The sequence below is a fragment of the Halichoerus grypus genome, chromosome 11 (genome assembly GCF_964656455.1).
Source record: "Halichoerus grypus chromosome 11, mHalGry1.hap1.1, whole genome shotgun sequence".
NCBI classification, from domain to species: Eukaryota; Metazoa; Chordata; class Mammalia; order Carnivora; family Phocidae; genus Halichoerus; species Halichoerus grypus.
Window position 1 is genome coordinate 101,833,615 of NC_135722.1, and position 26,383 is coordinate 101,859,997.

The 26,383-nt window shown below is 47.9% G+C and overlaps 1 protein-coding gene across 18 annotated transcripts in view; it reads right to left on the reverse strand.

Annotated features, from left to right (window-relative positions):
- The window catches only part of NCAM1 (neural cell adhesion molecule 1), a 299,102-nt gene that overhangs the window by 31,352 nt on the left and 241,367 nt on the right, over positions 1-26,383 (reverse strand). For 5 of the 18 annotated variants that reach the window (XM_036088220.2, XM_036088219.2, XM_078058979.1 and 2 more), the window contains exons 8-15: positions 21,564-21,706; positions 15,418-15,447; positions 11,124-11,274; positions 10,571-10,755; positions 10,108-10,204; positions 9,618-9,788; positions 7,794-7,925; positions 6,664-6,678 (exon numbers count right to left, since the gene is read on the reverse strand). In XM_036088220.2, the coding sequence (XP_035944113.1) occupies positions 6,664-6,678; positions 7,794-7,925; positions 9,618-9,788; positions 10,108-10,204; positions 10,571-10,755; positions 11,124-11,274; positions 15,418-15,447; positions 21,564-21,706 (924 nt within the window). The remainder of the gene's footprint in view (positions 1-6,663; positions 6,679-7,793; positions 7,926-9,617; positions 9,789-10,107; positions 10,205-10,570; positions 10,756-11,123; positions 11,275-15,417; positions 15,448-21,563; positions 21,707-26,383) is intronic. The other 13 variants (XM_036088224.2, XM_036088223.2, XM_036088230.2 and 10 more) reach the window with 3 other exon arrangements.

Below are 26,383 nucleotides of genomic sequence, written 5' to 3' on the forward strand. Positions count from 1 at the left end.
TGGTCCCGACTCTACCCTCTGCAGATGGATTCCAGCACTCTGATCTGGACTCTCAGCACACAGACTTGAGCAGGCCCGGCTACGCTTTCTGGGGCCGCCATTTTCCTAGCGCTGAGGAGGAGGACTGCGAGGAGGCCTCTCCTTTCCGGGGGTGCTCTGTGTACTCTTCATGCCCCCTGGGCCCTGCTGCGAGGCCCCACAAAGCAGGGCAAGCTGTCAGAAACGAGCGGCGGCTTCCCTCTCTGCTGCACCCTCCACCTCTCCCCAAGCAGCATTCTCTCTCTTCCTTCCCCTGTTCTCAGTCTTGGCTACTTGTGTGTGTGTGTGTGTGTGTATGCGTGCGCACGCTTCAGAGGGGAGGGACAACAAAGCTCGGAGGAGATGCTGTTCCTTTGTTTCCTTAGTGTTCCTCTAATCCTATTCTGTTTTTTTCACACGAAGGGAAATTTGGAAAACTCTCTTCATGCAGAGTATTCTTCAAATAATCATCCCAGCCCTTTTGGTGGTGCTGGGTCTGTTCTCTTGGCCACGCAGACAGCATGCTTAGGAAACCACACCAGGAGAAGAGCCTCCATGCATTCACAACTGTTACTTCTAACACAAGGGACAACGATGGGCAGCACCGTGACCCAGAAGCCAGCTCTGCAACAAGCAGCAATCTGGCCAAGAGCCGCCATAACTCTGTACTCACTAGCCGGGTCTGTGGTTGTGAGGGCAGGAAGAGGCCAGGTTGCTATGGAAACATGAAGGGCAGACAGGGCACAGGAAGGTGAAGGAGAGAATGGAGATATAAAATATATTCGTAAGTAAATACATGAACGTATTTACACAGGAGTGTGTCCGTGTGCGTACGTAGATATATCTATATGGATACAGATATATATAGATATAAAGAAAAGAAAGAGTTGGTGAAGGGGATATTCTCTCACCGCCTTTTCCCCTGATTTATCAACAGAAATATGGATATTTTAAGGAAATTATCAGAGATTTTGCTGACAAGTTACTCTCATTCTGCAAGAAATGACATAACCCTCATTTATTCTTACCACAAATTCCGGCTACTACGTGCTGGGCACTGTGTTTTGTGTTTTTCATACTTAGTCTTTCATTTTCACAGATACCTACAAGAGAGGTAGACTCTATCCCTCATCAGAGAGATAAGGACTCTGTGGCTCAGGAGGTGGAGGGGCTCATTCAAGGCCACGGAGCTGGGCACTGAAGGAGCAGACATGGGATTCGAACCCAAGGCTGTCTCTGGTTCCCAAGCCTCAATGCCCGCTGACACAGCCACGGCCTGGAAAGTACCACCTGGGGTGCTGGGCCTGTTGCTAAGCCAGAGAGAGCGATAGGACAGGGGGCTTCTGAGCCCAGGGCTGGGGTCCTCTCTGGAGGCTATGCGCAGAGCACAGAGCCCAGCAGCTCCTGAGCCCAGTGGGCGGCGCCACCCTGCCGGCCCCCTGAGCACCTGCTGCCCTGACACCTCGGGCCTCATGCAGCTGCCGTCTCCCTTTGCTCTCCCCGCCCCCCAAGAGCTGGGTTCAAAACCCCAGAGTTGCAGGCACAGCGCTCCCTCCTGAGTCCCCAGGGGAACAGAAGCGCAAGGCAGCCAAGTGAAGTAAGACCGTAAATGAGAGAGGCTCAGTCAGGAATAAAGAGGCCGGAGACCGACCAGACATCACTGCCAGGCTTAGCGGTCCTCCTTCGGGGTGGGCAGACACAGCTTGCTAAGCTTTTTAGGGGGCTGGGTGGGGGGGAAGAGGGCGATTACTCATCCTCCTTCATGGAAGAGAAAGACAAGGCTCACTTGCGAAGGGTTAAATAACTTGCCGAAGCGCCTACCGCCGGGCACATCTGCAAGCAGACACTGTTTATTTTCCCGCAAATATTTACAAGACAAGTATGCGTCGGAGCAAGCAAGAGCTACAGGCCTCACTACCTAATTTCAATGTCTGAATCCAACTGTGCCAATTAAAATGAAGGGTGAAAACACAACACCCCAAACCATTTCTTATGACCCTGCAGAATAGATATTTTTCTTGGCAAATTCCTTTGGTTTCTCCAAATGTCAGCTCGGGTCCAGCCCACGAAGAATCCTGGGGACAGGGCTGGGCCACGCCAGCCTCGGGAAGCCTGACTGCAGGGTTTTCTGTCCAGAGCCATGCCTGTCACTTGCCTACTCTCTGGGGGGAGTGCTGCCTCCCATTAATCTGGGAGGCCCTGCGCCTATCTCTCTTCTCATTTGCTTCTCTAAAACCCGGCGCTGCTTTCTGCCAACAGAGTTGAATTATCACCTGGAAAGGAGATAACATTACGCAGACCCACTGTGGCTGGTGGAAAGCAACCTGCAGAGAGATGGATGAAGAAAATGATACTCACTATCTGGAGGAGACAGTGGAACAGGGGTGGAAGAGCTAGCAGGAGCCACTGAGGAAAGAAAAATGAAAGTGAAAAAAAAAAAAAAAGGGAAAAAAGCTCATTGAGGCACACAGACACTGAATGAAAAAATAGAAGAGCCGACCCGGGGGTGTCAGCAGACGAAGCTGAAGCTGGTTACAGTGAGGAGGAAGATGCCGTGCGTGAGGGCAGGCGGCCCGCGGACCAGCAGAGAGCTGGGCTCTCTGACTTCAAACTGGGAGCCCGTGTGCCTGCCAAGGCCCGCATTCAGGTCAGGGACTGGGCCAGGAGCAGCTACAGAGACCTCCAACCCTGCCTGAAACAAAGAGCCCATTCAGCAGGACCAGCTGCCTTCACAGGATCAGATGTCAGGAGAAAAGGGAACCTGGACCCCAGGTTAAGGTGAACGTGGGAAAAAGGAGGCTTTGGCTCTTCATGTGATAGATCTCTGTATTGCTTCTAGACAGGCCTACGTCTACACTCAGGGCACACACTTAGAGCAAAGCCTGAATGCCTCACTCTCTAATCTCAATGTCCCAAAGAAACACAAATGACTCTCCCACTTGACATTTACTGCTGGGTGAGATCCAGGATTGCTGGGCATCTAGATCATACTATAACCATGGCTGCCCTTCAAAACCCTATAGAAGGTGATTCTCCGGAGGCTGCCATGAGCGCGGAGACCAATGCAAATAACACTGAGTGTTAGTCTCGTGCTCTCTTGGAGGAAGGGAATGCTGAAGAGACTGGGACTGAATAAAGTAACACTAACCCAACTTTCTGCTTGGAGGACTGTTAGAAATGGTGCATCTGAGACATTCCGGACACTGAATAGATTTTTAGTTTTTCACTGGCAAATATTCAGAGGTTGTCCCATCAATAATCACAAAACAAAGTCTCGTTGAGAGCGAGATGAAAATCTGGAAGAACGTCACCGTATCTCCAACATTGCTTTGGCATACTCATAGTTCGGTCTTTCTTTTCTCTTCCAGATGAAGCATCAAGCATCTCATTAAAGCACATGAGTAGAGTGTCACTGGAATCAGAGCAAAGTGCCCACTGAACTCACTGTGAGCTCATCATGACTTGATGGTCTGGTTAATTCAGGGGAAAGTGTACCTCTTTCTCTTGTACTTTTTTGGCTTGAATTGTTTGCATCATTGCCCATATTACTCTGGCAAAAGGACAGAGTTTTATGTGTTTTAAACACAATATATTAGAATTATCTTAGATACATTAGAAACATAATATATTACACTTGCAACGTGCCATCAAGGGGGCATGATGTGAAGACAAAAACCTCAAGATGCCTCTTTGGAAAAGTAGACACTCCTTCATGATCTTTATCCCCTGAAAGAAATTGTCTATTTTGCTTCATGGTTCAGAAGCAAATGAAGAGGTGACATTCAGGCAATGAAATTCTGAAGGTACGTGGCTCAATCATGGAGGAAAGGATGCATAATCAACTGTCACCTCATGTCTTTAGGGCCTCAGCAGCTCTGATAGGGAAGCAGCCCCTCCCAAGGCAAACACAGCTTGTGAGCTTTCCACCTAAAAGCTTCATGACAACACGCAGACATGTGGCCTAAAAATACACGAAACAGGGACATTTTTCCAGGCTGGAGTTCTATTTATTTGTTTGGAGTCACCGCTTCCTCGTTACCTTCACACACATTTATGAACTGCACACAGAGGAATCTTCAAACAGGTGACCCAGGCTTTCTGATATGGCAGCTCAGAAGCAGGACTCTTTGGGATATTTGTGGCTTTGGCTAGTTTCACCCGCTCATCCCTGCTTTGACATGGTCATGCCTCTGCATGTGGCTAAGTCTATTAAGGAACCAAGAAAGCAACCCCATTATTGGCCCATCTCAAGGAACTTCAAGTGATAAACTAATGCAAGATGCACCGGCTCTCATCTACTGCCTCCTAACTGGGGCGCGCGGTGGGAGGTAGGGGGTGAGGGGTGGGGGCTGGGGGTTGTCTGGCAACAATGACTCTCTATTCAGTATGACAGCTTATTAAGCCTGTACCTTCTCCCCCTAGGTGCCCCTAGGGCCTAACTCCAGTGTCACGGGATCAGGCTGTGAATCTGTACCCCAACATCACAGGGGGGAAAGCATGGTCAGTGGGCGAGACGAGCCAATGTCAGAGACCAAAACCAACCTGGGCTCGGCTAAATGGATGGCTGATTTTATTTACCTGCTTTCAGACAACCTTTGTGCCTTCTGAGGACAGGGAGTGAGAACTCAGAGAAGTCCTTCCTAAAACGTGCCCTAACTTCCTAGTAGCAGTGAGTGAGTGTTGGCATGGCAGTGGTAGGTGCTGGAGTCATCCTCCCAACTGGATCCTTCTTCAGGATGGGTCTAGATACCCCCCTGCGCTAGGCCCTCACTTCGGCCCCTCTAGGAAGGTCACAAGGGTACAGGAAAGACCGTAATAACCAACTTTAGTAAGAGTATGATGTTCTGTGTATTTCCCTGGCTCTTAACCCGCTCAAGTTCTTGACAAAGGCACACAGTGATAAGGCTCTGCCACAATTTTCCTTATTTAGAAGAAGTTTGATTTTTTAATCCTTTAGGCCATAACTTTATTAGATGATTGAGAAAACTGACTTTGCATGTCATTAGCATGACCTACTAGCAATGGACAGCTGACTGCTCCATTTTCCAGAGGGGTTCTTGGAATCCTGGTGCAGGGAACAAGGTCCTGGAGGTCTCTCTTTTTTTAAATTAAACATTGAGTTCTAAAACATAGCATCTGCTTAAGAAATTCTCACCTTTGTAAGGGCTGAACTGACAATGAATGAAAACCACAGATGGGCTTTGAAGTCGAAGACCCAGTTACTCTGATTCAGTACTCAGACCCCAGGTCCTGGTTAGAAACTCAAAAGGAAGCCTCATCTTGGCCTTCCTCTCTGTCATATACCTAAACCACCATTCCTTTACTGATAAAATCCAGAAGCATGGAAACCAAAGCTCAGATTAAGGATCCAGGAGGAAGGTGTTCTCAGGGTCAGAGGTGCTCCTTCTGAGTTCACTCGGGGCAGAGCTGCCGCCCAGAGCAGACAGCTGTCAGTCTTGACCTGACAACGCCAATCCCCAATCCTGACTCCTTCCAGAACCGGTTCATTCAGGAACCAAGTCTGCTGAGATCATGGATTTAGCACTTGCTCAAAATCTCAGAACGCCTACACGGAGCTACTTAGTTTCTGCTGTTGCTGCAATATTTCTGAATAAATTTTAAAAAGATAAGTTTCCCTGAGTGCCTTTCAGGAGCTGGGAGCTTTTTATGAAAAGAGTGTGCAGTTTTCTGAATACCTTTTCTTCCGAGTCTCTCCGGGTAACACTCCCCTTCACTATTCTGAGCTCAGCCCAGGAAGCGAGAGGCAGGGCTTGGCAGGAGTGATGCTTGGGGGCATCTTGCAGGCCAGGTCAGACCCGTTTGGGCCCCCCCGGAGCAGCGGGCCAGGTTCCTGTGACCCTTGCTCTTTATATTCGCTATCTATAGCTTACATGTCCTTCCCATGGAGAATCTCCCCTCTCTTATGCTTGACGGTGAAGTTACTCAGGGGCCGGTCATTCTTTCCCAAACATGGACTTGCACTTTGCAAGAACCTAGTGCTGAAGAACAGAACTGACCGGAAGTGGGGATTTAACTGCCCAGCAGCAGCCTGCAGGATGTACCTGTGACTCAGAACCAAACCTCATGCTATTCTTTACAATTGCAGCTGCTGCTTAGGCCTCCCAGAGCCCTCCAGCCACCATAGACAGAAAAGGGAAGGGGCTATGAGCTCAATTCTTTTATCTCCTAAAAGCAAATGTGAAAATCCCTTCAGCTGCTTTTTCCCGGGAAGGGATTCTGAATCCCTGGTGAGGCTGTGGTCATTTCCTGGCATCCGGGCAGAAGGTGAGCTGGTGCCGTCGCGTGTTACTCGGAGACCCCCTGCAGACTCCCACCGTGCTTGGCTGGGTGGGCATCGGCATTGCCATGGGGTAATCGTCACACACAGAAATTAATAAATAAACACAGCTTCAAAGGACACAAAAGTTGCATGCTCTAGAACAGGACGCGTGTTAGCCTCTTGGAGTAAAAACCTACAGACATTAACAAGAGCACAACTAGACTAAGGTCAGTGTGGTTAGGGCCCGGACAGTATCATCTACTTCAGCCTAGGGGACAAAAAAGGGACTGGAACTAAATTAAGAACTAGGACTAGCGGATGTTAACACTATCGAAACAGATAATGAGGTATGAAGAGGCACTTACGTGGAAGAGAGCTGTCTGCATTTCCCATGGATGGAACACAGACGAAAAGAAAAGACAAGAGACAGACCCAAGGGAAAAAAAAAAGATGTAAAAGAAATGAATAGGCTCTGCAAAGCACATGGAGCTGGAAATTCAAATTATCAAGTTATTTCAAATCCAGAAAGAAGCAATTCTTGTAGAAGGAAGATGAGGTGGGCCTTCTGTTTCTGGAAGAGGTAGGGGGTTGCTTTGCAGGCCTCTGGTTTCGAAGAGAAGGAAGTGAGGGATGGCCCTGCGTGCTTGCTAAGCCCAGGAATCAGAGAGGACCCAGGGAGCCCTGTGGCTGCTCAAGGTGTCTGCGTCTACTGCACCTGCTCCAGCTGGGTGGGCGCAGGGCCCTCCCAGGGCAGTGGTCTGGGTCTGTGGAGGGTGTCCCTGGAGCAGGGCTGGCCCAGAGCTATTGGTGGGATGGGAGGGAAAGCATGGCGGGCCTGCTGTAAGGAAAGAGGGCATGATGGAGGAAAGCAGATGCCATCCCAAGTGCATCAGGAAGAAGCGCCTCTCTCGAAAGCAGCCACAAGGGAGGGAGACCCTGAGGTGTGCTCGTGGTGGGAGGGAGGGGGAACAGGAGGTGGAGGCCTCAGCCCTCCTTCCCCTTTTGCACTGTTGGGGTCTTGCTGCTGTGCGGACATCCCATAGCAGTCTCCTCTCTTCTATAACGTAATATCTCTGCTGCCTCAAAAATCCCACGACTAATTACACGAACCATCATTGTCTTTTCCCTCTTCCTTCAAGTCACGGGGTGCTTTAGGGCCTTTGTGACCTGCGTCAAAAAGCAAAATCTGCCAAATCCCTCCACGACACACTGCTGCCGTTGTCCCTGTCCAGCTCCCCTTCACGAGGCGCCAGTGTTTTCCTCCCCCTGGCTGCCATGCTAACAAGCAGGGCCAGCTACTGCGACAGTGTCACCAAGCTCTTTGGGAAAGACTGTATAAGGGCTGGGTATCAGCCATCACGGAGGGCCAAGGGGCTGGGAGGTGTGCCCTCCCTGAGCAGAGCAATCTGAAAGACAAAAAGCTGTCATCTGAACAAAGGACGGGGCAGCTCGGGGTCCCCCCCAGGAGAAGAGGGTGGGTGTGGGGTGTACTTACGGACTGGCTGCGTCTTGAACTCAGAGGCCGTGCTGATCTCACCCAGACCCTTGCCGTTGAGGGCCGCCAGTCGCACGGCGTACGTAGTTTCGGGCTTCAGGCCCACGATGGTGACGATGCCCTCCATGTTGGCTGTTGTGAGAAGACAAGAAGGATCACCGAGGACGGAAAGCCTATTGGTAAAATGGCGTAGTCGCTGTGGAAGGCAACACGGCGGGTCCTCAAAAACTTAAATCTAGCGTTACCATGTGATCCAGCAGTTCCACGTCTGGCTATATACACAAAAGCATGGAAAACACAAACTGGAACAGATTCCTCTGCACCCAGGTTCACTGGAGTATTGCTCACAACAGCTAAAGGGGCAAACGACCCACCTGTCCATCAGCGGGTGGGTGGATACCCAGGATGGGGTGCTGATACAATGGAGAATCAGTCAGCCTTAACAAGGAACGAAGCTCTGACAGGGGCTACAATGTCGATGAACCCTGAGGACATCAGCCAAGTGCAATAAGCCAGACACAAAATGACAATGACTGTACGATTCCACTCTTCCGAAGCAGTCGAGATAGTCAACTGCCCAGAGACAGGAAGTAGAATGGTGGTTGCCGGGGCTAGTGGGAGGTGGCATGGGGAGTTAGTGTTTAACGGGCGCTGAGTTTCGGATCCCGAGAAAGTTCTGGAGATGGATGGTGTTGATGGATGCACAATAATGTGAATGTACTTAATGCTGTTCAACTGTATACTTAAAAATGGCTAAAATGGGAAATTTCATATTCTACATATTTTGCTACAACAAAAATAGAACTAGAAAGTTAATTATACTTAAATTTAAAAAAATATAAAAAAAAAGGGGGAGGAAATCCAGCTGTAGCAATGACAAAAAGAAAAAAAAAAGCCAGTTGGACAGATTGTGACATGGGATCAACTCGCCGTAAGTTGGTGTGAGGTTTCAGAGGGAAGTTAGGGAGGTAAAGAGATTGTCTTCTCCTGGCTCCAATCCTGACGGCACAGAAATTCCTCCCAGGCCACCTGCCCCCACCCCCAAAAGCTGAAAGAGTGATGGAAGCTTTCTGGTGAAACAAATTCTCAGTAACCCGGGTCGGGAGGTGGCTGCCCGTTACACACAGGCCCGGGATTAAAACTTCCTACAGAAACAAAGCATGCTTCACTGATGTATCCTGATTAAACCCCAAATGGGGAGTCAGACAGGGTTATATACTCAATCCTCAGGCCAAAATGGTCCGGGCTCAGAATCTTCAAACTGCAGGCATCCAAGGGTTATCTTCTAAACTTTTAGTTTAGAACTATATCACAGGATGGATTTAAGAGCAGACTTTTCTCTCGGGCAATTTGTTATTTGGTTAATACCGTAATTACATGACAGTCCCTGAGTACGCCAAGCAGGACTGAGGGGGTGATGGCAGAGAACCCAGAGCCCAGGGCACCCACAGGTGCAGGGCAGGGCTGGATGGGACTCCTCTGGTTGGGCTCAGCACCTAAGCAGGGCTTCTGCTTGGAACGTGGTTGAGATGGCCTCATCCATCTTAGCATGGTCCCGAGAAGCAGGTTCTGGGGTACCAGGGGACAGAAGGCCAGTAATTCTAGAGGAGATGCGACCTGCCCTCATTCTAGAGGGACAGGCACGGTGCTGCCGCACAGGAAGATGAGCGGATGGCAGGTGTCGGCCCGTGGCCCCCTCAGCAGGTGAGAGTGCGGTGCCACAGCACCCAACGGGCTCTCAGGGTGCCAGGACCTGGGCGGAGCGTCTGCCCAACACCAAGCAACCCATCCTTCTAAAGGAAACGCTGACTCTCCCCCACTTACCTTCTTTGGCATCATACCACTTGAAATGCCACGCTTCCTCGCCCACTGCTCTCCACTCAGCCTTGTATTTGAGGATGGGCACCCCACCGGTGGCCTCTGGTTCATCAAACTGCACCTGGGCTGTGCTAGAGTACGGCTCCACCTGGTCGATGGATGGTGAAGATGGGGTGTCTGTGGGGAGGGCACATACGGAGACCCAGGTGAGCCCGGTTAGGTCCAGGACATACCGCTCAGCCACAAAGCATGTCTCTCATTTCTGCTTATTCTTGGGAATCTTGTCACCTATATCCTGTCCTCCAGCCCACCTCACCTTATGATTCTCTCCCAACATGCCCCGTACCCACACCCTCGAACCTCCGTAGGCTCCCTGCTTCCTGACCCTCTGTCTTTGGCTACCCTGGCCCTCTCTCCTTTCACTTTCCTGATGTCACCAAATGGCACGGAATAGGACAGGAAGGGTCAGGGTAGGGCAGCCATAAGGGGTGCTCACCTGCTTGGACAAGGATGAACTCCAAAGACTCCTGTCCAATGCGGTTCACTGCAGTACAGTTGTAATTTCCGAAATCGTTTTCAGAGTCTGGGGTCACCTTTGGAAAGAAGGAACTCGTGGGTTCTAAGTGTCTCATGGAATGGCCACCGACTCATATCTTTATTTATTGGACGAATTTGTAAAGGAAAGAACCAGGAAAGCATGAACCATTAGCTCCAGCCCAGCCTTAAGCCAAAGAGAATTGCCAAGGGGCCAGTGAGAGAGGCACGCTCGGCCTCCTGGGCTGCGACCTGGCCCCAGGGAGAGAGAAGGGGCAGGGCTGAGGCTCAGTTTCTTCTGTAGCCGACGGTTCCGCTGGTCAGGATGCCAGAGAAGCAAGAGAGAAGATTTTAGCTGCATATAGGAGCCTATCCAGAGTCCGACTGTGCCTCCTCCCCCCTCCCCTGCCTCCACCACGACCTACCTCTAGATAGCTGGCGGAGGGGGTGTTGTAGATCTTGATATTGCTGTAGTTGGAGCTTGGCAGCAGCTGACCATCTCGAAACCACGATATGGTAGCACTGGGGTAGGCAAATACCTCGCACGTGATGTTCACCTGGTTCCCCTCCCAAGTGTACACAGCCACGGGGCCCTGCAGCTTGGGGGCATCTGCAAGGAACAGCAATGCCTATCAGGAAGACCAGCACCACGGAGGAGCCCCGCACACCCCGTCTCCTAGCCCTGGGAGGGCGGGCGTGCCCTAAGCAGAGCCAGGGCCAGGGCCTAGGAAAGGTCAGGCCGGTTCCGCAGTCCTGGGAGCTGCACAGGAAGATGGAAGGGTTTGTGAGCCTGTAAGAAGCCTGGGCCAGTGTGAGCGCATGACCTGGGGACAAAGCTCTGGAGCGGCCTCGGGCCACTGCCACATGGAGCGTGAGCAGAGCTACGGGGATGCGGCTCGGGTCCTGGCTGCTCTTGTCCCCTTTCAACCTGACCCTGCCCGGTCCCCCTCCCCTCGTTCTTCCACGGCTGCTGCTCACATTGCACTTCCAGGTACATGGCCTGGGAGTCCTGGCCGATGGTATTGCTGGCAGTGCAGATGTATTCTCCGGCGTCTGTGTACTGGATGCTCTTCAGGGTCAGGGACGACACTCGGGCGTGGCTACGCACCACCATGTGCCCGTCCAGAGTCTGCCGGGAGGGAAGAGAGAGCGTGAGAGCCCGCGGCAGGGCTGGGGGTGGGAGACCGGGCCATCTCTTGTCTGGGACCAGTCTCACATCCTCTCCCCAAGCTGTGCCCATGTGTCTTACTTAAGGTCCCAACTAGCGTGGGAGGCTCTGGAGAGCACCACGGGAACTTGAGTGTCTCCAAAATAGGAAAAGGGACCCAGTTTATGTGAAGCAGCCTAGACCCTATGCCAAGATTGGTTTGGGGCAAGGACAGCCAAGGTCCCCCAAGACGACTTTGTTTGGCACGTCTAAGATGGAAGCAAAAGGCCTGGCCTGCAGATATTCCAGCAGTGACAGCTTTGCCTCATGAGAGTCTGGGAAACCTGCACCCTAAGCTTTCCTTCCAGGAGTCTGCCCATCTGCCAGTTCCATGGTGCGTGCATGCATAATGGGAAATCTGAATGTGCCAAGTGCAAGAAATTATACAAGAAACCTGTATTTCTGCAGATGCCTCACCTTCCTGAAGGCTTAAAAGTGAAATAATTTCATTCAAGAGAAAGTCCAACAACTTGATGATGAGGAGCTGTTGAGCTGGAAGTGAGGGTCCCTGGGTCCCCTCTCCAGGGATAGTGGCACAGAGCCCCAGGCAGTCACCACCAGATTCTGCATTCTAGCCCTTGATACAATAATTCACTTCCTGAGTCTCTGGAATTCCAGCGACTGGTCAAAAGGGGAATAAACCTATGGTCCCTAGGCAATGGGTCCTGGAATATTTCCACGGGGCTCCTGCCTTGACACTTGAAGTGAAATGGTTGCTGGCCTAGATAAAGTCTGGGCATGTTGCCCAAGTTCAGATCCTCAAGGAAGCTGGTAATCTGAAGAACGAGTCTCGTTCCTTGCAGGCTGGGCCACACTCTTATCTCCAGCATATGATATTCTGTGGAGATGGACAGGTGAGTGCTCTGCATATAGCACCTGTCGTCCCATGGGGTCGGGTCTTTAAAGAATGAAAGAACACCTGTTTCATTGAGGTTCTTCTGATGTGCTGGTTTGGAAGCCCGAAACCCATAACTGCAATGTCACACACAGCCGGCTTGGGCAGCTCAAAAGCAAGGTCCCATGGGCCTTGTGGGGCGGTCTCTGTGGAGACCTGTCCCAAAAAGTCCCTCTGACCATCACTAATGGAATTAATTCATCTCAGGCATTTAAGCCCCATTGAGGTTCGGATCTGGAAGCTGGGACACCCCTGCTGGCAAGGAGGCAGCGAGCCGAGCAAAATCATCACTGCCTAAGGGCCACTCCGCTCTCAGAGGAGTGCCCGATGCCCACGGCTCTCAACTCCCATCTGACCTGTATGTCTGCAAGGCTGACTGGTTGAGGAGATGCCACACATTAGTGAGAGATGACAACAGACAGGTGTGGAACACTTGACTAGAACGCCTTGAGACATCCAAGGGTCCCTGGATCTTCGGACTCCCTTTTCTTGTGGGCTGACCAGGTTGTCCCAATACGTCCCAGTGGCAACTTCCATGAGCCATAGAAAAATAAACCCATTAAACTAGTGGCATCGAGAGCATCCCTGCAAGTATCTCTAAAGGGCTGACCTTACCTGTTTGTCACTCCTGTCTGCCCCAAACACAACAGGATAAAGGCAGAAAGGGTTCGAAGTCCACCCCCTGCCCTTCTGGTTATGTCAGTGAGAACACAGGCTCAGCCCACAGTGACACCAGCTGACGGCTGAACTAGGATTGTTTGTCACACAGATGGAGCTTGTCCTGGGCTCAACACCCACAAACATGGAAAACTGACCAGATCTTTGGGAAGTCAAGAGAACATTTCCACAATGGAAGCAATACTACAGCAAAAGATGCAAAGAGAGTCATGTAGGTAAGAGTAGGACAGTAACAAATAACAACAAAGCAGGGCACGAACAGTCTACGCAGAATATTCTAGAAAATGGTTGAAGAGAAGCTTGGGAAGTGGTTTCATTGACAGCCATACTTTTCTTCCCTTCTACGTGGTCTTAATTTCTCTATGTGGAAAATTTTCTCATTTAATTGTGTCAACAGACCAGGAGACAGTCCTCTACAGAGAATTCTCATTTTGCAGTGGCTCACGACAGGATTGATGATGGGAATTTGTCAGATGCCCAGTTCTCCCTCCAAGGGGAAGCACAGAGTCTCCCGTGCAATTAGACTGTCTCCCTCTGACACGTTTTACTCTGGCACCAGGCAAAGTCAGGGAGTGCCACCTACAAGCCATCCAGACAGGGGTCATGCTGATAGTTCAGGCCTGCAGAGGAAGCAGATGATCTCTGGGCAAGAATGGAAGGAGAGCTGGGACAAGAAGACCCTGTTTTGCAAAAATAGCATGCAGTGCAATTACAATTATTCTTCTCATCAACATTTTTTGCATCCCTTCTTCCAGGTAAAAGTGTGAATTTTCTGAGCTTACAGAAGGAAACTGGCCATAGCCCAAGCCTTCTTCGGAGCTCATCTGGACTTAATGGTTTTCATCTCTGAATGAGACAAACAGGAAGGAATGGAACTTCTGAGCCCCAGGGGCGGCACTCACTTGAAAGTCAATTATATCCAGAGTGAGATACTCAAGATAAGGATACTTCTGGAAACCGGAAGTGAGTTGTCTGCTTTCCTGGGAGTAAACCTATTACTTCCTCTTATAATAGTAATTCTCTTAACCTCCCTTAATGCTCCCTGATAAATCTCCCCTCCCCCTCCAGCCAGGTTTAAATCAGAATGACAAGGGGAGAAGCGGAAGGCCAAATAGAATGAGATCTGTAGTTGCTCAGAAGTGGCTGACAATGAACGCTTCTCTCCCTTCCCCAGTCCCGGATGGGTCCGTGACTTTGGGGCAATAGAACACCCAGCCTGGGACAGCACTAAGCAACTTCTGTGCCGTAGGAGGGAGGCATTTCAGCAGGATGCGCACTTGATTACGGTCCCCATGACAAGGAAGAAGGTAGGGTACAAAGTGAGCTTATCAGACACTAGGTTTGATCACGACAGTGTGTTCATGTGCAGAAACTAGGATCCGTGCCCGGGGACAGGCAGTCAACTCCTCAATATTAAACAGCATTAAATATTTATAGCCACGACCTGAACACAGGAGTTATGTGTTCTGAATAATTATCATTTCTGGAAGACTAAGAGGATAGGGTTACCTGATTAAAATACAGTGTATAGGATTGACATAGTCTACATTTATACTACTACAATATCAAAATTTCCTCTGGAGAAGAGACAAAAGCTAGTTTTTAAAAAAAAAATATTTATGGGTTTGATCCTTGAACCTCCTCTAAAGCATACTGGTTTTTATTTCACTATCTGTCACTTAATCACACAAATCAGTGAAAAAAACAATAGGCATGATTGTAATTAGGGTCTTGGGTGTGTAACATTAAAATCTTAAGATTAATATTTAGCTTCAGTTTTCAAACAAAGTCCCACATTACCCAAGCTGAAGCAAGCAGTCAGAGAAAGCTCAAAGGCTAAATGCTACTGACTTCTAAAAAACATAAACCTGCTTATGCCAAATCGTGCTAATCTCATAAATTTCATGCTCTATCAAAGTGACATATGTGTGTTTAGCAATTTGGGCAAACCAAGGAGAGATGTCGTCTGCATTGCTTTGACATGAAATGGGATGTGATGTGATCATTTACCAAGACCAATCATTATAAAATAAGCGAGCAACAAGATGAGTTGAGCTGGAAAGGGTTGAGTGGGTTTTTAGACCACTAACTCCATGACTTTATGACCCAAAGCCACATCAACCAGGTGAGAATCAAAAAAAAAAAAAAAAAAAAAAAAAAAAATCTCGTCATTTCAAAAAGCCTGGCCTGGGAATTGGAGCGATTTATTTCTGTAAGTATAATTACCTGGATGTGATTTTACCAGCACCAGCAAGAGAATAAGATCCAATTTTAAGAAGTAATAAGGATTTGTTCATCCACTCCCAACACAGCTTGCTTGCTCATCCTAAAACGCCACTATTTCTAAGTAACGTCTACCACTATCGACCTATTCTTTAATCTAACTCTATTGACTAATTAGTTTAGCATGTCTGGTTATTGAACTGGAATGGTGAGTTAAGCTAGAATGCTTTCAAAAACTAAAGACTGGCTAGTGGTCAGGTAAGCTATACCTCTTGCTTCTCTGGTCGAGTCCACGAAGCCTGGAGAGAACAAGATATAAAACACAACAAGAAAGCAGTAAAATTTTACAACATGTTGCTTCAGAGAATTGATGTATCACACTGCATTCCGTGCACATGCAGCTGCTTTTTAACTCAGAACTTTGTCCAAGGCCCACTTTCAATGGTGTGTTTATTACCCAATTTAATTTAGGAGTTAGCTTATGTTCCGCTTTTTCCCCCCTTCCACACATTAAGATGTATCATTCAAAGGAGAAGGCTTTCCTAACCTTTGGTAGGAATACACATGGACACCAGCAGACGTGTTCGACTGCTCCTGTTCTAAAACGTCTTGAGCATTTCTCGTTGTATCTCATGACGCGACTAATACGAACCCCATAATCTAGAGATACTTAGAGGGTAGGTTTCCTCCTTTGGATTCTATCAGACAGCTTATCGCAAAACTACTAATGCCATTTGGTGCTCATGCATTTTTCTAATTCGTGGCATGCATCCTATTAAAAATCAAGTTTATATCTTAAAAAAAAAAAAGGAACTAAGAAAGGAGCAGAGAATGGTAAGCATGAAGTCCTTAAAGTTGTGGGTCAGGAAACTTTCAGGCCAGCAATCTCTGCTGCTGCAGGCTCCAGTCAGTTCTTTAAGAGGAATGCCCAGACAGCAAGCAGGCTCGAGCGTGCATCACCGTCATCCAACACGGCCTTCACAAAGGACTGAGTCAACTCAGAAGCATAGAGGCTTGGTTATTTTCCTGCCCACATCTAGATATTTTACTTATCCGGCACTTGGGAATCTACAATGCTTATGGTTTTTCTGTTTTCATACCGGGATTCAAAAACATCATACCTGCATTGTTCTTTTTATTAGATGGCATGAGTGCCTGGTTGTCCCTGATGTTCAGATGGAGAAAGGAAAGAACAGATGCCAGAGACACAGCAATGCAATCCAGGAAATGCAAATGAGTCCGCAAACATTTAGTAAGAGTCCACTAAATGCAAAGAGCTTTTGTGAGAAACGAGGAGGGAGATGTTGGATTATGTCACGTGATGTCGGAATGAAGAAAAAAGTGAGAACAGAGGAACGAACATGCAGAGACCAAAGTGACAGTGGGCCAACATGTCAAATGTGGTTGCCAAGTCCACATCACCGAGAAGCTTGTCTGTCACATGCCAGGGCTGCATGAATCAAGATCGTTTTTTAAGGGCTGTATCATATGGAGTTGTTTGTTTTTCAAATCTGATTCTTCTTGTGTCTCTCCCAGATCACTACGGTTTTGTGGCTTTTAGAATAAGTAGTTGCTAGTAACAAGATGCTTCCACTAGCCTGACCTCCTGCCTGTGTACCTGGTGGAATATGCCTCGGCCCTGATAATTTGGTGATGGTGTGGCTCACTTTAAGACAATCTGATATGAACATACAGAAAACACATTAGGATAGGATTAGTCATGCTCCAGAAATTTTAAGTTCCAGGTTTATTCACATTTTATCATCTCACATACAAGTCTGTAGGAATACGTAAATAAACTAGAGTGAAGCATCCCTACTGTTATCCTAAAGTATTACCTGCTCTACCTTTGCCCACACGCAGAATATGCCAGACTCTAACTGCTCAACGAGGCACCTTTTCCAGTATTTATATGTGGGCACCTAGGTTGTACGAAAGAGGAATTCTTCCTGCTGACAGAAAGATCCAGTTTCCAGCGAATCCAGAATTTCAAAGGTCTCTCTTACTTGTGGGATTTGTGGGATACTCTATCAGCTAAAGACTCAAGGCTCATGAAATTCCATTTTTTTTCCTATCTATCTCTTCTGATCTCAATTCTTTGCCCCTCTTCTTTTCCTCAAATATTAAAGTTTCATATGAATTTCTGTACCAGTCATTTCAAAGGCATGTTCAAATAAGAGGTTCAAATAAGCACACAGAATGTGTTGTGCTAGCAACAGATTGTGCAAATCATCCTCCAAAGGTCTTGCTCAGTATGTAAATGGCACCTGGAAGTTAGCCCCGCTCACTCACATACCTGGCAATATTTAAAATGAGTCTAGGTAGGATGAGCAACAAAATGATGTGGATGTGCAAACTTTCTTTGCATCTGCATTATCACAATGACCTCCAGACACATTGATCAAACTGACCCACTATAATGTTCAAATATGGTTTGTTTTCTTTTTGGTCAACATAATAGAGACTAATGAATGGATTAACTTTCAGACAGATGATCTACCCTACGGTCTTTATGACCCAAATTTAGCTTAGCTGTTATCAGTTGTTGAGCAAACCCGACTCAACTAGCTGAAGCTCAGCAGACTGACGGTAATCAATCTCGAAGGAGCAGCTGGACTACACCTAAAGACACGATCAGATAGGGTGTGACAATGAGGCTCAGTGAACTGGCTTTTGCTTGATTCCCGCCCCCCCTTCTTTTTTTAATGAAGAGGAACATTAGGATCCATTAGAAAGTTACTAACTCTGTGCCTATGGTTGAAAGCCTTTTCTCTCTTCTCTTAAGAAGGGTAATACCAGACAAACGCTAGACTTAAGTAAGCAATGAAGCAAAAGACCAAGCTGCTTTAATTAGCTTATTCTGTAACCAACTTTATTAAAGAAATCATTGAACCTTCCGCAAAAGTCATCAAAATCATGAGGAGCACCGTGGCATTAGGTGCTCTACCTTCCACGCCAGTGACCCAGGGGGAAGCTGTGAGAGCATTCTAAGGGCTCTGCACTTGACCTTGTCCCAGTCCACATTTTTATCAGAGGCCTGGACAAAGATGTTTCATGTAAGTGTTCATGCGAGGTTGGAGGCAACAGCTAATACAGACGCTGGATCACAGCTGCCTGGGGAAGGCTACTGAACTTTCTGCCTTTGGGCTTTGTGAAGTGGGGTCACCACTCACTGTTAGACCTCATTACTTTAAAAACACATAAACAAAACAGGGGGGGTCCATGTGGCTTGAAATGCCCTAGACCTACAGACCTCTAAGGACAGCTGTGAGGAAAGCCAGACTTGCCTGGTTAGAAAGATGGACTGAAATGTTTCTCAAGCCAGAAAGAGTTTGTGTATGTGGCATTTTTGGTCATCAAAGTGATTAGAGGTGGCTGCTGGCATTTAGAGGGAAGGGGACTGGTGGTGCTAAAAATCTTGCAATGCACGGGACCATCCCAGGAAGGCAGAGCCTTCCCAAATTGCCATAGTGACCCCACTGAGAAACGTCTGGTTGCAACAAACAAAACACAGTTTTTAGCAGAAATAAATATAAAATTCTGCATTTTTGGTGAAGCAATCAATTGCATAAGAACAGGATAAGGGGATATGCGGCTTCAGTGCAGTTCACATAAAAAAGAGCTGAGCATTTTAGTTGACCACAAGCTCAATATGAGGCAAGAGAATGAGGAAATTGCTGCAGGGCTAATACTTTAGCTGCCTGATGGTGTCCAGAACAAGGGAGCAGTTCACTGCATGGAAATCTGCACTAGCTACACTGTCTCCACAGAACTTTAGGGGAGCGCCAGTGGACTGAAGCTCTCTAGGACGGGACCACCAGGAAGCACCAGCGGTTGAACTGACCCATGAAGACTGGAGACTAGTGGAAAATCCAAGAGCTCTCGCCCAGAGGACTGAGGGGCAGAGGTGGGAAGACTGAACAGTGGGAGGGGCAAGGAAGCAGACCTTCCTGATCCCCAGTGTTGGCCAGATGCCTGCAGAGGACAGACACCATCACCCTTCAGGGAGGGACCACGAGCCTTTCTGGCAGATAAGCTGCAAAGTGAGTGCCAGGTGAGACTGGACAACCTCAAATGGGACCTTCCTTCCTGGCTTCTAGGATCCCAGTATTTTGTGCAGTCTAATTCTCAGGAGCCTTCCAGAGCTTAACAGGTAGAAACAATCGTCGTTTTTATCTGCTTCGTGTATCATCCTGATTTTAAAAAGAAAATTGTTTTCTTTTACTCCTACGATACGGTGCCTCTAATCATCTTGATCCCTGATTATATATAATGCACCTTCAGATGGTGGAGAACACGAGGGGCTGCCAGATCAAAGTGAAATTGATTACCCGGAGTCTGGCCGGCATGGATAGGCCCTCTGTTCTCTTAATTATGAGCTCTCCACGGTATAAGATGGATATCAAGCCTCTCTGATGTTAATATATAACTAATAGAAATGGCAACTTTTCTATGTAGGGTTTCATTTAGGCAAATATGTTAATATGGTGTCATGTCACTGGCTGGTTTGGAGGACTTGTTCTAACAATGGATTCACGCATGTTCCAGTAGTGTCACTTTGAGTAAACTCGAAGGCAGTCCGTAGTAAAAGAAACCAAATACAACCTATGTGGCTGGGCTTAGATAATTATCTCAGATTGAGATAAATGACCTACACTGATCATTGAATTATACAACACCTACTTGGTCTTAGATGGTCTCTGCTGGATACGTTTTGTCTCAATATTTAGTAAGTATGAGTGTGGATTAGCGCCTGGTTATTTGTTCTCATTCTGTAAAAATGAATTCACAGATACAGGCCAGAAGTGCCCACCTATAAAAGAACTTAGGGTAGGCACAAATCTTAATAACCCTTCTGGTCTAGCTTAGCTGTGGAGCTATTCCTAGAAAAGACATTGAATTTAAAAACATCATTCATCTGGGATAGATATAATTTCTGTCCTTCACTGTAGGTCAACGATATACACTGGGTCATTCTGGACAAATCACAAGCCTGATGTAGAAAAATTGGCTGAGCAGCAGCCTTGCGGTTTAAGCCCTGAAATGTACATTCAATCCACGTAACATACACGATGGGAGCTGAAATCTGAGCTTGGGGTTTAATTCCAATGTTGATAAAGAAACTATCCAAGTAAACACCACATTTCTTAATCCAGTTGGTTTTCACAATATCGAACAGCATATGTGAGTTTCAAAAATACTTAGCAGTTCCTTGATTTTTTGTTAAGTCAAATTCAACTGTGGAGGTAAAACTTGCAAAAAATAATGGGCTTTTTGGAACAGCAATTTCTGTTCCTTTTGATTTAGTTTTGTTTTTTATTCGTGGGGCAGAAATCAGATCCTCAAATGCAAATCCCAAATATAGCTCTGCTGTGTCACCCTGTCTCTTTTTGACTTTATTTAAGTTTACCCTCTGGGGGATTTCCTTTAGGCAGGCAGAAGAGTGAAGATCTATCATTTTTGACATTGTGGTCAATAAGCAATCCATTATAAACGCTCTTTAAAGTTAAGGCCATTACTCCTAAATAGGTGACAAAGCTTTGGCCAACTAATATGAAGCCCATTACTACAGGGTATATGAGATGAGATTGGAGAAGTGCCATAAAAGGGTTTAAATTGCTTTAAAACCAAGCTGCTTCTTCCTCCTGCTTTTGGCCCACTCAGTAGCAAAGGGCTGCCTGATGTGGGGTTACCTCAATCCGTATATACTGTCAATAATAATGACAGCTTCCCGGTAGCTTATAAATCTACATGCTTTAAAGCTAAATCTTCCCAGTCATTTCAAATTGCCAGGAAGGTTGCTACCATGGGCCACTGAGAGCTTAAGCTGAGAGCATAGAATGTATTGGAGAACCCAGTGTAATCATCGTCATGTGGAAACTGCTAATTATTTTTGCCTTCAGAACAAAATGATATCCAAATGTGACCGAAAATACAGGCAGACACAAAGGCAACCAAGCTTTTGTGCATACAGTGCATGTACAGCATGAGTGTACAAAACACGAGGAGAAGAATTAATAGGGCTCATTCTGATCCCTGCTATTTCCGGGACACATTCCCTTCGGTACTCTTGATATGATGATAGCTGGACCACCAGGCTCTTGGCTTCTCCTTGCTCCTCATAGCTCCGTAATCCTGGGTTTGAAAAGCACTACCCGCTTCCTCCCCAGAACGTCTAACTTGACCATGCCCAGGAACCTCACACTCCTGCAGATCTATGCAGGAAACTGTGGCCCTGAAACACACTGATTAGGTGACAGCCAGGCAGTCTGGAGGATGGAGGCCGTGGGACCTGGCATGGCCTTCGGGGCCTGCATCCCATCTTCTAGCTCCCCGAAGAGAATGGGGCCCCGGGCAGACATGACCTGCTTTGAGCCTGCATCCCATGGCCTGGAAACTCTTGGTGACATCATACCTTTTCTTCGCTGCTGATGTTCCGGGTAGAAGTCCTCCAGGTGATAGTGGGAATGGGGTCTCCTGAGGCTTCGCAGGTCAGAGTGACTTGTTCTTCTAGTTCCATGGCGGTCTGGTTCTCTACATAAGTGATTTTGGGTTTCGCTGAAAAGACAAGACATGTTCATGAGTTTATCTGATTGGTTTAGCTTTCTGGGTTTAAATTATACCATGCACCCACTCAACACAGGTTATGTACTTACTGAGTATAAGACCCTATTCTAGGTGTTGCAGGAGCTACAGAACTGAATAGGCATGTAACAACATCAATGTGAGACCATTAACAACACGATCCCCTAGAGAACGAGCGTCCAGGGCAGAGGGTGGAGAAGGCATGGGGCAGAGGAAGAGCACTCGTCTGGTTGGAGCCTTCATGAGGAGGAAGCTTTCGGGCTGGGCCATGACATCTTCAGTACATGGAACTTTGGGAGAGAGTCATTTTCAGTGTAGACTACTGCTTGACTGCGAGCAAAGAAGCAAGGACACGTGAGGAGGGCAGTGTGATGGGGGCCCGTGTTTGTGCATCACGGCAGGGGGAGGTGGTGCTGGGCCCAGGCGCCGAGTCATGGCTGCCTGGTTACAGTGCTTGCTTTGAATGATCTCCGGGCGCCGATGGAAGCCCACTAGTGGTGTTTGATCAGAGGAATGAAATGATCATTTGTACTTCAAGAAGGTTAATCCGCGAAAAACTCAAGATTGAGAACGGAGAAAACCTTGAGGTGGGAAAACCAATTTTGACAACTGTGACAGTGCCCCAGATGTGGTGGAACAGAGTCCCGAACTGGGTGGTCCTGGGAGAGGGGGGGATGGGGGGCAGACAGGGAAGGGCAGCTCTGAGAGAGGTGCTCACGAAGGCTTCACAGGAAGTGCCAAGTGAACAGAGGGCGAAGGAGCCATGGCAAGAATCAGAAGGGAATGAGAAGGAGTGCAAGTGACTGAGCTTCTCACTGACTGGGAGAGCTGTGTTAGTATTGACCCAAGCAGGGAAATGGGGCAAGAGACGGGTTGCGGGCTGCGGAGTGGGCTGGGATAGGAAGGAGAGGAGATGGGTTCATTTTCCAAATGTTTTGGGTAATGCCAGAAAACACAAGCATTTGGAATTGGAGTTAAATGTTAAAAAATTAGAGAAAATTGACTTTTCCTGATTTAAAACAATTACACTCTGAAATTGCAAAACTTTCCATAGAAGAGAAAAGAACGCTGCACAAATGTAACTTATTTCACTAATGGGGAAAAAGATGAGGCTAGATAAACAAACAAAAAATAAATAAATCAAATTTCTGAAAGAAGTGCAAATTCATACGCTGCTCCTGAGCAGGTTAATAAACGACTGTCTATATACTTCCTACAAGTTGACGCCCCCGATTCTGCTTTAATGGCAAGTGCTTTAAAGGCTGTGTGTTTTCTGTAGCAAATACCTGCTTCTATATAAAATTATCCATATAGGCCAAGTATTCTACTACAGTTAATCTGTACTAAACGCTTGCTTGGCAAATTCTTTTTTGATGGCAAGCACCCAGGCATGTCTCAATCCAATGGGGCCAAATGATCACAAATTGGAACTGATGGAGTTCACTTGAGTGAGGTTTTCCCACAGGAAGGTTCTGTGTCGATCTTGATAAGTAAGACTTTCAAGGTGGTCACAACTCATACTGAATGGACTAACTGTTAAGTGCAGCTGGACAGGAGGTTTGAGAAAGACAAAATAAAAGTTGAATTTCTACACTGTTAAAATCACAGATTGAAAAGTGTAAAAAAGGGGCGCCTGGGTGGCTCGGTCGGTTAAGCGTCTGCCTTCAGGTCATGATCCCAGGGTCCTGGGATCCAGCCCCGCATCGGGCTCCCTGCTCGGTGGGCAGCCTGCTTCTCCCTCTGCCCCTCACCCTGCTCGTGTTCTCTCTCTCTCTCTCAAATAAATAAAATCTTTAAAAAAGTGTAAAAAAATAAAATAAAATTCAGCCAAACAACTGAATTCACTGAACTGAACAGTTGTTTTGAGATCTGGAGGCAGTTACAGAAAGCCTGAATTTTTGGCCTCTTGAAACCTAGATGGATATGGTGACCTAGACAGTGTTCGCTGGCCTTGTCATGACCCCTAGCACTTTGTCCCAGCATCAAAAGGTTAATAGAAGACAAACAAGGGATAGTTAATGTCTATTCATATCTGGTTTGGTGGCTCCATTTCCCAGAGGGTTACAAAGGGTGCACTGCACAAGTCTTTAGAAAAAAGCAAACTATATTCTTACTAAAAACACTATTAACAACAGCTAATTTTGTATGGTCTACAGAGGGCTGTTGGAAGGCAGGCAAGCTTCTCACTAATGACCTAACCTCTCTGCATTACAGAAGCAGCAAAGCTATTGTCAGAACTCATTGAAGGCTCAGGATATTGCCTTGGGGTTAGGATATCAATATAATTTATTGTCCAAATCAGGACACTCTTGAGAGTGAAAAGGAATGCTCTAACTAATTACCCGGGGACAATGGGCATCCTCAGGCAAACAGGGACAGCTGCAAGGTCACTTTCCTCTGCACACCAGCATCTACAGGAACATCTCCAGGTTTTGTCTTCAGATGGTACTTACACCATCTTAATTAATGTCTGCTGTGGGCCCTTGACTTTGGATCCCTGTTCTATTTTCCACCTGCTGCTATGGGACTTACTGCCTCAGATCGTTCCATTGCACTTCTCCCCACGGACCCTCCTGTGAGCACAGATGTCCTTGGGAGTGTTCCCAGCACAACGGCTCTCCTCTTCTGGCATGCCCATGACTCTGCACCCTGCCACTGAGAGGTGGTCTCGTCTATTCCCACCCCAACCCAGGCTCCTGCCTCCCCAGCTCTCGGAGGGCTCTGGGGCCCTGCTCCTCTGTGCTGAGAGGCTGGACATGACCAGGTGCACCTCCCTTCAGGCTTTACACTGTGCTGTAATTCACAAAGGCTGCTTTGGTCCTAAGGGGTCAGATAAGCAAGCCCACTGGTGAACTTGCCTTAGCCCACAGCAGCACGAGACCTCAAGAGCATTTGTGTGAGCATAATAGGAATACGCGGAGACAAAAATACTTTTTCAGAAGGGCCCATGGGGGAGAAAAGCAATGGAAATTCACTGCCAAATTTAAAGAAAGGTAGGATGTAAGTACTTAGTAAAAAGAGCTTCTGGCTGATAACTAGGGCAATGCATGCTAGAACGTGACCCTTTCTTAGGGAAAAGTGATGTCGGTAAGGTACAATTACGGCAGTCTCTAATTTAGATGTGCCCTGTACCTACTAACTGCCTTCCCATCTTGAATCACAGGAGTTCTGAGCCCTGTTCTACCAACCGAGCTATTGGTTTCTGTGCTCTCTGCCTCACTGCTGCCACTGGGGAACCCGGTCCGCAAGGCAAGCCATGGGGAACGGGAGGGACAGAGAGTAAGAGAAAGAGGGAGCACTACCTCGCTAGCCCCTCCCCACCCCATGTCCTGGCCTTCCTACCAATCTCCTAAACCAAGGGAGGCCAGAGGAGGAGGGAGAGGAGGTTAAGAATGTGAAATGGAGAGGAAAAGCAGTGTGTACAAAAGGGACCAGGTTACTCCAAGGAGGCTATGTGAACTCTCCCCCGGGGATCACAGAGGGGGACTCGTGCTCTGGATGGGGGCTGGATTAGACAGAGTCCCTAGGAGTCTGTGGTTTACTTGCCTGTCCCTGCAGGAGTCTGGCCACCTCTCCTCTATTTGCTCTCCTGGACTAGCATCTATATTCTCCCAGCTGCGGTCTTGGGGAAGAAACCCTGTGTGTGTGTGAGGGGGGTGTAGGAGGGCAGGCCTGGTGAGGGAGGCGGGTGGAAAGACAAAGCCTGTCTTGCCACAGTTCCTGCATCCTACATTCATTCCCTGCCTTGTTAGCTCCTCGCCTAGACCTGATCCAGCTCTTCACTCTCTCCTGGCCCCACGTGGCTCCTGACTCCCTACCCACGCCTCCTTCCTGGGGCAGCCACCCGCACCGGAGAGGCCTGGAAAAGAATCCAAGATCTGTTCCTGACCAGCCAAGTGAGAACTGAGTGTATCTCTACTGAGAAACCGTGTGATCCATGGTGGCCAAGGGAGGGCACGCTAACTTCGGTGTTCCCAGCCATCCCATCTGTAATTCAGACGTAGTCTTGTCCAGCGGAGCTTCATGGAGTAGTAACTCCCCTTTGCTAGCTCATGGAAAGGGACTTCCAAGCCAACTGTTTGAGTTTGAACCCTGGCTCCTTGGGTAGGTCACCCAATTCTCTGGGCTCAGTTTCCTCTTTTGCGAAAAAGGGGAAAGAATGAACTCTACCTCACAGTGTTGTGCTGCGGATTAAAAGTCAGTTACACACAGTACTTCACATGGTGCTTGACACATTCTAAGCGCTCGCTTTGTGTCGGGTATTATTATTACTTTATGGGGATAATATATAAGAATTTCCCAAGACAAGTGATGGTTACACATTTCTAGACTCCTCTCCTTGCCATCTGCACTGTGCTTCATTAACATAAAACAAATGGCTCTGCTTTCACTTAGGCAGACTCTAGCATCTACGATCTGCCAGACACTGTCCTCGTAGCTGGGGGTACACGGCCCCTGTCTGCAAGGAGCTCACAGTCAGCGTAACACGCAGTCTTCCCGCCTCTGCGCCTGCGCCTGGGTGGCCTGGGGGCCTCGCCTGCGCCCACCCTTCTGCACCTGGGAAGTCCTGCTTGGGAAACAGCACACCGTTTGTGAAGACCTCTCTGACTTCTGTCCCGCATGACCACAGGTCTTTTTTTCCTCTAAAAC